This window comes from Natrix helvetica (assembly GCF_964273705.1).
Source record: "Natrix helvetica genome assembly, chromosome: 3".
Classification (NCBI taxonomy): Eukaryota; Metazoa; Chordata; class Lepidosauria; order Squamata; family Natricidae; genus Natrix; species Natrix helvetica.
In genome coordinates this window covers 154927084-154940415 of record NC_138549.1, presented here as the reverse complement: position 1 = coordinate 154940415, position 13332 = coordinate 154927084, and the positions used below count along the sequence as shown (strand labels likewise).

The window sequence follows — 13332 nt, the reverse complement described above, 5'->3', positions numbered from 1 at the left end:
CAATATCTCCTTAGGCCTACAGCCTTCATGCATCCTCAATTTCCAATTAAACAGAGGAAAAGAATATAAGGAAACTTCAATCTTGGGGATGATTAGATAGATTGGCAGTGAAGCTATTATTATTACTGAAGGTAGATTTGATCTTGAGAAAGTTTGAAAACTACTTCCACTAGAAAGGAATCTTCCACCCAACATTTGTGCAAAGCGGTTTTTGCAGAACTTGATGTTGTTACCTAGTTTGGATAATAAGGTGTCTGCCAAAAGAACAACCAAGCTGAGAGCACTAAGGATTCCCCATTTCAGCTCTGAGCTACAAACATTATCTTTTTTAAATTATTGCCCATTTCTAAGTAGGGAGACAAAAGTTAGTTAATGCAAAATAATTTCAGAACCGTCATGTTCTACAGAATTGGAAAAGACAACAGGAAGTGCAATAGGACCAGAGTGGGTGATGTGGTGAAACAAAGAATGGCAAAGGTAGAATAATTTCAACAGCCAGCATTTCCCAGTCACATGATGCCACATTCTTTCAGATTTGGCAGATTCCTCCAAACAATTAACTCTGTGGATACTTGGAGAGAACAGTTGTAGCTCCCAAGAGACACCCCCCCCCCCCCAAAAAAAAGAAACCCTAGGAAAAATAACTGAACTCTACAAAATTCCTGCTATCTATTTTGGAAGACAATTTTATAGTAAGCCCAGTTAAAACCAATCAGCTGGAACCATGAGACACAGAATTGCATCTCTCTCAACCTTGTGGCATTTTCCCAATGAGAGGCTGAGAAAAGTGTTGTGTGAGTGTATTGTGTCTGAAGAAAATGATACGTCACTCCATATCATTAATGCATTCTTGGGAAGCTCAGATATGAATTCAATGAATTGTTCTGCTGAAGTATAGGTTTCGTCCAAACCAAGAGTCTAATTTAAGCTGATCCACTTTGCAGCTGCAGAGTAGAACGTATAAGTGGGGCAATACTGAAGTAGACTTAGTTAAAAATGATTGCTGAATTCAACCCCATTACATGCCAGCATCACTTCACAGTAAACAGAACAGATAGGGCAAAAGCTGGGAGAATGCAGTTTACTATTCAGTTTATTAATCTAGTTCAAATGACAGTTTTGGAACTTCTATAACAAGGAACAAAATTCCTGTACATTTTATCAACTAAATTAAATTACTTTATTTAAAAGACAAATATGAACTCCTAAAATTCTTGTTAAAACACTAGAAGTGCACTTAGAATACAGGGGGGGGGGGAGGTACTTTCAAGGATTAGGATACCTTGCGTCCTGTGAATTCTGCAAGTGACTGGCAGAAACATTTCTACTTGTTCAAATACTGAAAGGCAATGGCCTGGACCCAAGGAGCTCACATGCATGCAGAAGGCACTTTGGGGCATCTATATATGGTCAGCTTTCCCTTCTGGCTCCTTCAGGGGTCATTCCAAGATGGTGAGGAGCGCACAAAGGTCAGCTGTTGGAAGAGGTAACTTGAAGAAGACCCATGATAACCCAGGCACTCTTTATTTCTTGGTCAACCTCACCAGAACAATCACTAAACGATCCAGTGGAAACTCCCAAAATCCTAGCCACCAAAGACTTATTTGTGCTGAAGCATAAATTAAACAGTTCTGTCTAGAAGGCAGCATGAGCAATTGGCAGTTAAATCAAGACACCCATGTCAGATATGCTATGTCATTACTGGCTCTAGGCCATCAACTAAATTTAAAGGAATTGTCTTCCAGAAGGTCTTTCTCACATACACATTTAAGCTTCAGATCAATACCACAAGACTCCTGAGCCAAATGTTTATGAATCAATCTTTTTCTGGTCAATGTACACTCAAGGTCAGCATCCCATCTATCTAGTGCAAAAAGCTGCCATTGAATGCATTTCATTATGTAACAAAAGCATCCATTATCTAGCTCGGGTCTTACATGCATTTTCCACTTATGGGCATTGTAGTTTTTCATTCAGAACATGTCTTGCTTGTGCCGCCCTAAAATTAAAACTTTAAATTACTTGGGACTAATCTCCGAACACTTTAATACATTCAAAAGCAATCACCATATCCCAGCAAAATCTTGTGAGTCACTTCACCACAGCAATCTTATTCCATTTATTAGTACTCTCAGTAAACATGATGGAGTAGAAATCCACCTGCAACTTCTCCTCTGTAGACAGTGAAGCAATATGTACACACATTTTGTCTTAAGATCAGGGCTCCCAGAAACATATAGTCAGTCTAACTCCATTGTAAAGACACATATCTTTACAAATACTTTCATTTCCTACTGAAAACATACATATCAGGGCTATTTGGTATTACCCTCGTTTGCCAGATTTGGCCTCAATCAACACTTGAGCAAAATAAAATCAATCATCTTCAAAAATTCAAGACCATGTGTGAGAATCAGAACTGGAATTAACCTGTATGACAAGGATTCATAGCAGTCTCTGAATTCAGGATGTGGCAATTTGTATGGCATGATTTGTTAAGTAAATGAAATATCCATGGTCTGCATGGAAGCCTCACTTATGAATGAACAACTTTCTGCATTAGACAGAAGCAGAGTTTTCACAAAGCATAAGGGGCTTTAATATTTGTTATACCTAAAGAACCAGATGTTAAAGTCTGCACTATTGTTGCTATAAAGATTGTTCTGAATTCTAGGCATAGAGGTAGAAATATATAAAGATGTAGTCAGCTTTAGGAAGCTGGAAATGAAATATGAACCTTGAATCATTCATCATTCAGGAACCATACAATGATCTCTTAATAGTCTCTATCTCAACTCTGCATAAATGTTCAGAGTCAAAATACATATTAAGATAAACACCATCTTTAACTATTGTACATTCAGGGGAAAAAACCCAATGGCTTACTATGTAAGAATCTCCAACCAGGGCTTTATATATTGCTGAAGGCTGATACCAAATCCAGCTTTGCAAAAGTAGGTATCAGATTCCTAATTTATTAGAAATGAAATCCTGTATCTGGACTGATATCTGAATCTAATAACCAGAGTTTCTAAGGAAACCTGGGCTTCTAACTGATGATCCATGTCAAACAATATAATAACACTAATTAAAATAAAGGTGCTAATACATTAGAAATATTTGCAGTCTCCTGACTACAGGCATTCAGATCTGAAACAGATAAGAAAAAAATATCCAGAAATGAGTAAAAAAAAAAAGACCTTGGAGAAGATGAACTTCAACAGAGAGTCTATTAGAAAAAAAAAGCAAAATTAGAAATACGAAGACAGGAATAAGAACCATGAGGGAGCCTTCAGTTTAAGTTTATGTGTGCCAAAGTATCTTGGAGGAAGTCATGTCTGTGGTCTTTTCTCACCAATGGAAGCAAAGTATTAAGAATACTTCTTGCTTTTTTCATTGATCCCTCAAGGAGCGCAATAGGACTTGGGCCATTATATCATCTTCATCGGCATCATAATCCTAAATACAGAAGACATAAGTATGCATCAGTGGAGTAATTTTGCCTAATCCAGGGACCGATCACAGCTGCTCAAAGGAGATTTGGCTGGAAGAGCGTGAAAGACAAACAAAAGAACAGGTGCTTTACCTGAGCTTCTGTCATCGACTTATTATCTAAATAAAAGTTTAGAAAGGCTAAGTGCTCTGATGGCTCACTAGCTGCTTTTTATATTGAATGAATTATGACAAGCCGCATTTTAAAAAAGCAGTCTATTTTCCAATTAGTAGAACAAGACTAATCAGAATTTTTTAAAAAATCTTTTGCTGCTGTAGGTTGTTGTACAATAGACTGAAACCCAATTATAACTTACCACAAACGTATCGTATGAAAACTGATGGCGTCGCTGAAGATGTTCCATGAAATTAGCACTTCTGTAGTGTGGATCTCCCCAGGGCATTGATGCACAGATTGGGCAAACCTGGAAAAGTTGGCAAAAAATTATCCTTCAGTTTATGAATCTCATCACCGTGCATTCTAAACCATGTCTATCAACAAGGAGGCGACAGAAGTCCATTAGATTAAAAAGAAGTTCTGCCCTTGAAAGTAATGCTAAATTCTCCCAATATTAACTCCATTTTTCTTCAGATGTTGTATTATAAAGATTCAAAATTTCCAGAATGTTCCATTTTCCCCCAGACTACTGATGCATGAGCTGGGCACTCCAGGGGAAGGACAACTGATATTTCTAGAAAACTAACCAACTTTAGGGAGGACAAATGTGATGCTATGGGATCAAATGCAACCTGTGGATTGCTCATCTCCGAATCAGACTATGCCATGAAAAAAGTATTAATTACCACTAGCTTTGTATCGTTGCTGTGATAGCTTTTGCAGTGTTCTACCAGTCCTTCTTGGTCCAGGTTTTTTTCATTACAATAAGGGCAAGAAAATGTAAATCTATTGGGGACACTCCTGCAGGAACACAGAAAAAAAGGCATTTACATTTTAGAAAAAAGTACATAAAGGAAAACATTTAAGAACAATTGGTGAATACACGAAAAGCTTTTTTCCATTGCTGTATAAGATTACTGTTTCTTAGTTTGATCACAGCAAAAGTTAACTTGTCTGAGAAAGAGGACTGATGGCAATTATGGTCAGAAGTGTTTCACAAACAGATTTATACAATAGTTCTTTCACTCCCACCTCCCATGTGAGCCTGATATAGAAAAAGCTTTAAATGAGCAATAGTTATATAAAATTTCTCAGGTTGCTCACAAAAGCAATTAGCTTATATCTTACATAGCATTGTGGACTACAGGTGTTACAAATTAGAGGTACTATTGGAAGAAACCTTTCAGTATTAAACCTAATAACCTTGTATAAACATTCAGAGGGAAAAATAGCAAGTAGGTCATGAATTATAAGGTAGAAAGTTGGGGGAGGAGGGTCTGGGGGGGGGTCTGGCCATATATCAGAAATGCACAATCATCAAACCACTTCCCATCTTTCATTGCTATTCAAATGAAGAGTGGTTGGCAATAAGGGTTCAGATGGGGAAAAAGAAGAAGAAACACATATCCCTTACTTACAGCAGATTTCTCTCTAGTCATTTGTTCAAGATAAAGACTAGCACATCATTTAAACTTTTTAAAAAGGCATGCTGTAATTCACCAAGATTACCTAGTATTCTGTAATGGTTCTTTAGTCACAGCTTTAACACCTTCCATTATGTAATTCTGGTACTTCGAACAAGCAGCTGCATGACTTCGCAGCTTTGAGAGATACATCTGTACAGAAAATATAACAAAATATTCACTTTTCATCATGTTCCTTAAATTAAACCCGAAGTATAACCACAACTTATCTGATTTAAATTTTGCACTGCAACAGGATCTCAATAATAATGCAGCATGTTATAAATGATTGTCCAAAAAATTATGGTACATGTTCTTAATGTTCTTCAATTTTCATTATATCTGCTTGTTTTTAACATTTTTAAAAAATAATTCTGTGCTCAGAAAGCAGGAAATAACTCCCAAATCACATAATCCCCATTGAATTTTCCATATGTAATTTGCTTTAAAAATATTTAAGTAATTTTTGACCTATCAATTTTGTTTCAGAGAATATTAATATTTACAAGTAAAAACTAGGATACTCATAGTATCTCAGTATATTTACAAATATTCAACGCCATGTAGAGATACATTTATAAGTTTAGAAATATAGGCATATCTCTAAAATTTGCATTAGACATGAATCAATATTGCTGATATTGTATGTAGCCAGATAAGCTATGGATTCCCACAAAGTTCATAGATTAGATTAGAGTACAGCATATTAAGCGTGCCTCTGTTATTTCCTGAACTGAAATTTATTAAGTGAAACTCTTTTTACAAACAGTTGCTTCATGGAATAAGGCAATATCAAAACTAATTCTACTCATGAAAGAACATTAGCTCAAAACAGCCACAAAAGTATCAACTTCTATCAGCTGCTTTGAAGGAGGGGGGGGGAGAACCCAGCATGTTTCTGGGCATCACAACTTGAAAAGGACTGTAGCAAATGGAAACAAGCTTAAAGATGGTAAAGAATCTGAAAATCAAGTCCTACAAGGTGCAGTTAAATTGGGAAGAGCCAGCTGAGGTTATATACAACAGCAATCTTTAAGTATCTGAAAATTAACTGATATCTAGAAAAGTAATGGACGGTCTCTGTTGTCAAGAGGGCAGAACCAGAATTATTAGACAAAAAGTATCCAAGGAAGTTTGTTCATGCTACTTCTGAGGAGAAACTTCTTACTGCATAAACTATTACTAGAAAAAGCTGCCATAGTAAATCTATTAATTTTCATTGAAGGTTTTCAAATATAGTCTTCTATCAGAGATGCTGTAAAGATCCTGAACAAAGTAAGGTTTTGAATGAAAGGTTTTCTGAGGTCATTTCCTTGATTCTATGATTTCTTCAAAATGTCACATTGACATACATTTTACATTAAGTTATTTAAAAAACATAGCTAACATTATACCAATACTTTCTATGAACATTTCATTTCTTAAAGAAAAACAGTGAAAGGTGACATAAGGATTTGCATAAAGTTTTCATCACTCTCACAGTGGTGTTGCCAAGCACAACCACAACTAGCTGTTGTGGCAAGGTCTGCTGATTCTATATTGTTTACATAACTGCAAATTGTTATTTCCAATGCTCTAGTAGAGGCAATGGAAAAAATTTAGTTCCCTTTTGGAATTTCTTTCAAAGATTTGAATTGGCTCTTCCCCATCCCACAATTTTTTAAAAATTCTGTAACAACAATTGCTTATCAGGACAGAGTATCAGTATATTTATTTGCATCTATATTCATTCTATGTAGCTAGTAATAAATATTGCTCAGTTTTCCATACTTTTTGATTGCAGCCATTGCAAGTAGCCTCTGTCATTTCAATTTGCTTTTCCAAATCCAAAGCTCTGCTGCCATTAGCAAGGGTACTGCGGCAAACTCCACAAACAGGCTTTTTAGGCTTAAGACATTCTTGAATGCATGGCGTGCAAAAGCTAACACAGAAAAAAAATATATATATGAACTTTCATTGATTAAAAATACAGGCATGTACTAATTCCCTTCAACAATAAACTAAAATAATGGATAAGCATACCTCCACAATGTATCAATGCATCACAATGTAATCTTAAATGCGGGAAAAAATATTATACCAAATTACTAATTTAAGTATCCAAAAAATTTGCTTACAGCTTCATTAATGAGAGTGGTATACTTAACTGTGCAGTGTGCACTGTAAAATAGAAATATGTTAAAAGATTAAATCTTGTTACAATAGTATTATACAACAGCAAGAATTGAATCCTATTTTTAGCAGAATCTTTAAACAAAGTAGCTCAGCATAAACTGAGAAGAATGCATATATCTAACAGGATTTCAAATAGAAACTTCCATGCTGGTAGTGCAATAGAAGTTATCTTCTACTCCATCCAATAACCAGGTTCAGAGACAATTACAAAGTCATAAATGTTAAAACATTGCAAATGAATAAAATTAAATAACCAGGTAAAGAAAGATAAAATAAATACATGCCGCCATGCCAATATATCTAAAACATTTTACATCGGATTATAGCTGAGAGAAGAGAATGTTAAAGCCCTGAGGTACCTGAAGTTATATCATTTGAATGCAATTTAGAAATTACTAATTAAAATGAAAGTTATCTTAGAAAATGATTCTGTTGCAGAATTAGGCAAAGTTCTGAGCACAGTATTAACGTATAGCTGATAATATTTGATAATATATAACATCCAAGTTGTGAAGGCCTGGAACAAGATGTAGTTTCCAACCTATCACATCCAAAATATTTACGACCATAACCATACTGTATGCACATTAACAAAAAAAGCTGCACACAGGACGTAAAAGTCGTAAAACAGAGTAAAACTCAGGTGGAAAAAAAACAGTACTTTACCTCTACTGACAGATGGATATTACCAAAGCTGGAAAAAAAAGCCACCTCTTTGAAAGATTCACATGTCATCATCCTCTCAGGAATATACAAGGATTAATTTACAGGTAGCCCTCAATTTACAACAGTCAATTTAGTGACCAAAGTTACAACAGCACTGAAAAATATGACCTATGATCGTTTTTCATAGCTATGACCTTTGCTGCATCCCCATGATCATGTGACCAAAATTCAAATGCTTGGCAACTGGTTCATATTTATGACCTTTACTGTGCCCCAAGGTCATGGGATCATCTTTTGCAACCTTTTGACAAAGTCAATGGGGAAGCCACATTCACTTAACAACCGGGTTTCTAACTTAATCAACTGCAGTGATTCACTTAACAATTGTGGCAAGAAAAGTCATAAAATAGAACAAAACTCACTTAACATATGTCTCACTGAACAACATAAATTTTGGGCTCAATTGTGGTTGTAAGTCGAGGACTATTTGTAACTGTCTTGCCAGTTCCTAAATGTTTCATAACCTAGTCTAGGCTCTGCTTATCAGTTCCGTCTTAATGACCAAACTATGCAAAAAGCTCTTGCTTAGATAAAATATGATAAATCCAAAACTATTACTCCTTATTTTACTTTATTTCTTTCAAAATGCTACTGTATTAGGCCATTCTAATTTCAAGGCTCCATTACAAATAAGAATTATATAGCAAATTCTTCATCTGTTCTTGTTATTTCTATCTCCAAAGAAACTTTAAATAGACTCTATTCAACCAATATATCTTTTTTATCTAAATTGCATTCGGTCACACCTAAATCCAAGGGAGATGTCCTTTCATTGGGATTTTATCTCTCAAGAGAGATGAATTGTATTTAGCGTTCCTGCAGACTTACAGTATCTTTCCTGTTCCTAGTGGCTAACAATGGATGCCAGAGTAAGATGTAAACAGAAAATATTGTGAATGAACAGGTTTTGAAAGAAATAATGAACAGATAAACCAAAACTCTTACACCCTCAAGGTAGGATTATGAGGTAAAGTAAAAATTAGCAGAAAAAAATGCCTCTCAAATGTATTCAATCGTTTTGTTTTCTAACCTATTTTTATCTCAAAAAAGCATCAACTACAGAATTTCAGTGGAGTGACCCAAGGACCGAATTCCTTCACTTTTAAAACTTTTGCACAAAAAATCTGGTTAAAAACACATTACTGCTTCAGATTATCTGAGCAAAAATCCCTCCTCCCTAGCTACACTAAAGGAAGTAGGCTTCCCTTGGATTCTTGCCCACAAGTTCATTTCGCTTTCGTTTGTGTGAAAATAGTTATTAATAGCTCTGGCCTCCCTCGCAACCAACGGGCTGCAATTCTTGAAAGCTCGGGTGCTTTACAGTAAATATCTAGAGAGAGACAAAGGGGCTGCTGTGAGTTAAGATTTTGCACAGCTGATTTATTTCATTACCCAAGTTGATAAAAAAGAAAAACACGGGAAAAACACTTCCCCCCCCCGCCCGGCCTAGCTCTTTCTAGACCCGCTGAACTTCCACCAACCCCAACCAGCACGCCTAAGATACTAAGATGGGAACTGAGGTCTATGTATTGGGAGAATACCAGGCTGAGGTAAAGTTTTTCCAGCCGTTTCGTTCCTCCGACAAGCCAGCTCAATCTCAATTCCGACCGGCCACTCTCTCCGTTGCCATGGTTACCCAGTTATCTCACAGGACCTGAGAGAGGTGGCCTGGCTTTCCGCCTCCTCCTTCCTACTTACATATGACCGCAAGGTGCTCGCACGGGGCTTTCGAACACTTCCAGGCACACCGGGCAAGTGAAGCGGGAAAGCGGGTCCACTCGCTCCCCAGTCGCACCCTCCGGCAACCGAGCACCGGCCATCTTCCAGGACTTCCGCGAAGCCACTCTGGCAGCCTCAACAGAAGAACTACCGCGAAACTACAGACGACGACGGCGGCCTAAAAGGGCCAGATCTAGGTTCGACCACGCCCATCAACGCGAGACAGCGGGAAAGTGCGCATGCGCACGCGTAGGAGCGCGCGTTTGATGTCAAGGCGGAGGTTGGGGAGATCGACGCGCGGGTGGCTAGAAATCAAGGCAGGCTAAAAGCTGGCGAGGGGGGCGGGGAAAGATATCGAAGTGGGTCACGTCACTTGATATAGAGATGTAAACCTTGTAAGATAGAACGAATGGAGAGGATCTAAGCTACATTCAGTGAGCTTCTCCGTGTCGTATATTATGTGGGGATTTGGATCATTTTGTATTTATTTTGCCATGTTTATTAATGTATATTGGAGGTGGAGATCCTGAAAGCTGTATGCAATGAAATTCCATTTTAATGTATGCCGATTAGTGTTCGTTCAAAATGACAAAGTTATTTTAAGTCTTCTGTATTAGCAAAGGTAGCTCATTAAACAAATCATAATAAACTTTAGCGGGATGCGATGAGAGCAAAATTCAACTACTTAATAGTAGGATTCAATAGTAGGATTCAATAGTACCTAGTACCTAGAACCTATTGTACCTAGTACAATAGTACCTAGTACCTAGAACTACAGTCTGACCTAAGCGTAGTACACAAAATTATCTGCTACTGCAGAGGGTTTCAACCTTCCTAATGCCGCAACCCTTTAATAAAGTTCCTCATGTTGTGGTGACCCCCAACCATAAAATTATTTTTTGTATTCCGTATTTTTTTCCAAAAATATGTATTTTCCGATGGTCTTAGGCGTCCCCTGTGAAAGGGTCGTTCGACCCCCCAAAGGGGTCCCGACCCACAGGTTGAGAGCCACTGTGCTACTGTGTCCTAACTGTCAATGATTACTTCAGCTTCAACCTCAATAATTCATGAGCAAACAATAGATACAAATTCAAGGTAAACTACTCCAAACTCGATTGCAGAAAATAAGATTTCAGCAACAGAGTGGTCAATGCCTGGAATGCTCTACCCGACTCTGTTGTTACATCCCCAAACCCCCATAATTTTAACCTTAAACTGTCTACTGTTGACCTCACCCCATTCCTAAGAGGTCAGTAGGGGCGTGCATAAGCGCACCAGCGTGCCTACCGTCCCTGTCCCACTGTCTCCATTTATTGGTATCCATTTACTGTGTTCATATTTATGTTTATACTTAATACCTGTTATCTTTGACAAACTAAAATAAATAAATAAATAAATCCTCACGACTGTGTCTATGTGAGAGAGGTAGGTAATGGTAGAACTCCAGGAACCTATGGGCTACAGGTTGTAAGTCAAGCAGAGGAGACATTCAAGAGTTACAATGTGGATGATTCAAAGCAACCAAGTGGATCAGAATGGCATATACATCCTCAGGCCACTAATCACAGTTATTGGGGTTGAGTCAGAGCTCACTTGTATGACAAACAAAGCGGGTGGAAAAACTTTACCCCAGCCTTGTATTCTCCCAATGCACTGGATTTCAATTCTCATCTTCTACATCTAGCATGGACTTGCTGGTTGGGATTGGTGGAAGTTCAGTGCGCCTAGGACAGCGATGGCGAACCTTTTTGGCTTGCATGCCACAAGTGGGGGGAGCACAGGGGGGTCGTGTGCGGGCATGCCGCACCCATAATGCAACAGGCACTCCCCCCCATTTTTACATGTTTTTTTCGCCCTCCCCAGGCTCCAGAGGCTTTATAGGAGCCTGGGGAGGGCGAAAAGAGCCTCCCCCGCCCCCCTCCCCGGAGGCCTTCCGGAGGCTTCAGGGATCGTCCGGAGGCTTCCCTGAAGCCTTCGGAAAGCTTAAAATGACCCTCCGAGCAAACCAGAAGTCACAAACCAGGCCCTGAAGCCTCTGGAGGGCGTCGGGGGGGGGGCTCTTTTCGCCTTCCCCAGGCTCCTATAAAGCCTCTGGAGCCTGGGGAGGGCGAAAAATGGCTTTTAAAAACGGTGAACTCAGCTGGCCAGCGCGTGCATGCGGCTGGCCAGCTGACAGGGCAGCGCCTCGCGTGCCCTGACAAATGGCTCCGTGTGCCCCCTGTGGCACGTGTGCCATAGGTTCACCATCACTGGCCTAGGAAGAACTAGGCAAGGGACAAGTGTAGTAAAAAGTCCCATAAAAGCAGAACAATTTTTCACAGTATTAAAACTTGGGACATTCTTGGAGATTATCTAAATATTCAACATTTGTCTTTGGCCTCAGGGAAAATAGCACTTAAAATATCCAAAAGGGTTGTTGGATGTTTTCTCGATATCAACTTAAGAGATGGATAACATGTTAATATATTACTTATGTTGTTACTCGTGTGGTTTTCAGTATTTTGTGCAGAATGGTAATATCAATCTGTCAACTGATCTGTTCTAAGGACTAAGTCTTCTGAACCTTCTGATGCAAGAAGATAATATAAACATTTATGATGGCATTGCTTTCTCACATTTTTCATTTATGTAACAGAAATTTGACTGTATTGAAACAAATATATCTTTTCTCCCCAAATTCGGCTGTTGCTTCTGAACTACTATGGATAAACGACAGAGGTTGAAATTTAGAAAACAACATTAAATTTCTTCGTATTGTCCTTACCATCTGCAGATCTCCAATGATTTCTGCCTGGTGTTGTTTATATGAAACCCACAGAAAGTACTATCAGTCAATCATTGCCCAATCCAAGCTAGTTAAATGGCCAGGTGTAAGGAACATCAGTATTATTCTATCAAGCTTGGCCTCTCACTGAATATTTTTAGTGCTTCAAAAATCAAACAGCCCTCCTTCCACACACCCATATATTGTCCACATGCATTTGTGTACATTTCTCTAGTGGTTTGTGAAATTATCCTTTTGACAGAGAATAATTGCACGAGGAGACTGATTAAGATCATTACAAAAGGCAATGAGGAATGTAAAAAGCGTTCTGTTCACCATGTTTCCAGAAAAGGACTGCATTCTAATCAGTACTGCAAAGTGTATTATCAGAATGCATCCGAAGAACATTCCCTAGCAGCAGAATTGCATTGAGGACTTGTCCCTTTCAGAAAAATATAAGGTTACAGTATGTTAAAAATACCATATGCATACTACTACGGTATATAATTGCACTGGGCATTTTTCTCTTATTTATTTATTTATTTATTTATTATTCATATTTATAGACCGCCCCCTCTCCCGAAAGGGACTCGGGGCGGTGTACAGTCACTAAAATACGTTATAAAATACATACAAAACAGTTAAATAATTAAATACGTAGGTGGAGGAGGTTGCAAGACTGTACATAGAATAATAAATATTAAATATAGTATATAGTGTATTAAAAACTTTTTAAAACCCCAAACCCAATTAAAATGAATAAATCCCCGGGAGGTAGAACTAAGAAAGTGCCAGGCCAGCTGATTGAAATAGGTGAGTCTTTAACTTTTGCCGGAAGGAACGGAGGTCGGTGGTAGTTCGAATGTCAGGGGGGA

The 13332-nt window shown here is 38.2% G+C and overlaps 1 protein-coding gene across 1 annotated transcript; it reads right to left on the bottom strand.

Moving 5' to 3' along the window:
* Positions 1 to 1075: 1075 nt before the first annotated feature.
* On the bottom strand, positions 1076 to 9971 carry RNF114 (ring finger protein 114). The gene is made up of 6 exons (XM_081946209.1): positions 9673 to 9971; positions 6844 to 6994; positions 5120 to 5226; positions 4297 to 4411; positions 3810 to 3917; positions 1076 to 3459 (listed from the first exon to the last, which is right to left on the bottom strand). Exons 1-6 carry the CDS (start codon positions 9792 to 9794, stop codon positions 3394 to 3396), a joined length of 669 nt encoding a protein of 222 aa, XP_081802335.1. The 5' UTR covers positions 9795 to 9971; the 3' UTR covers positions 1076 to 3393.
* Positions 9972 to 13332: the final 3361 nt, after the last annotated feature.

Excerpts from the sequence above, each read along its gene's own strand:
- RNF114 (XM_081946209.1), bottom strand. The coding sequence starts at position 9,794 with ATGGCCGGTGCTCGGTTGCCGGAGGGTGCGACTGGGGAGCGAGTGGAC. Across the intron at positions 3,918-4,296 it reads GCAACGATACAAAGCTAGTG|GTTTGCCCAATCTGTGCATC; the intron begins GTAATTAATACT and ends CAACTTTTCCAG. Across the intron at positions 3,460-3,809 it reads TTTCATACGATACGTTTGTG|GATTATGATGCCGATGAAGA; the intron begins GTAAGTTATAAT and ends TTCTGTATTTAG.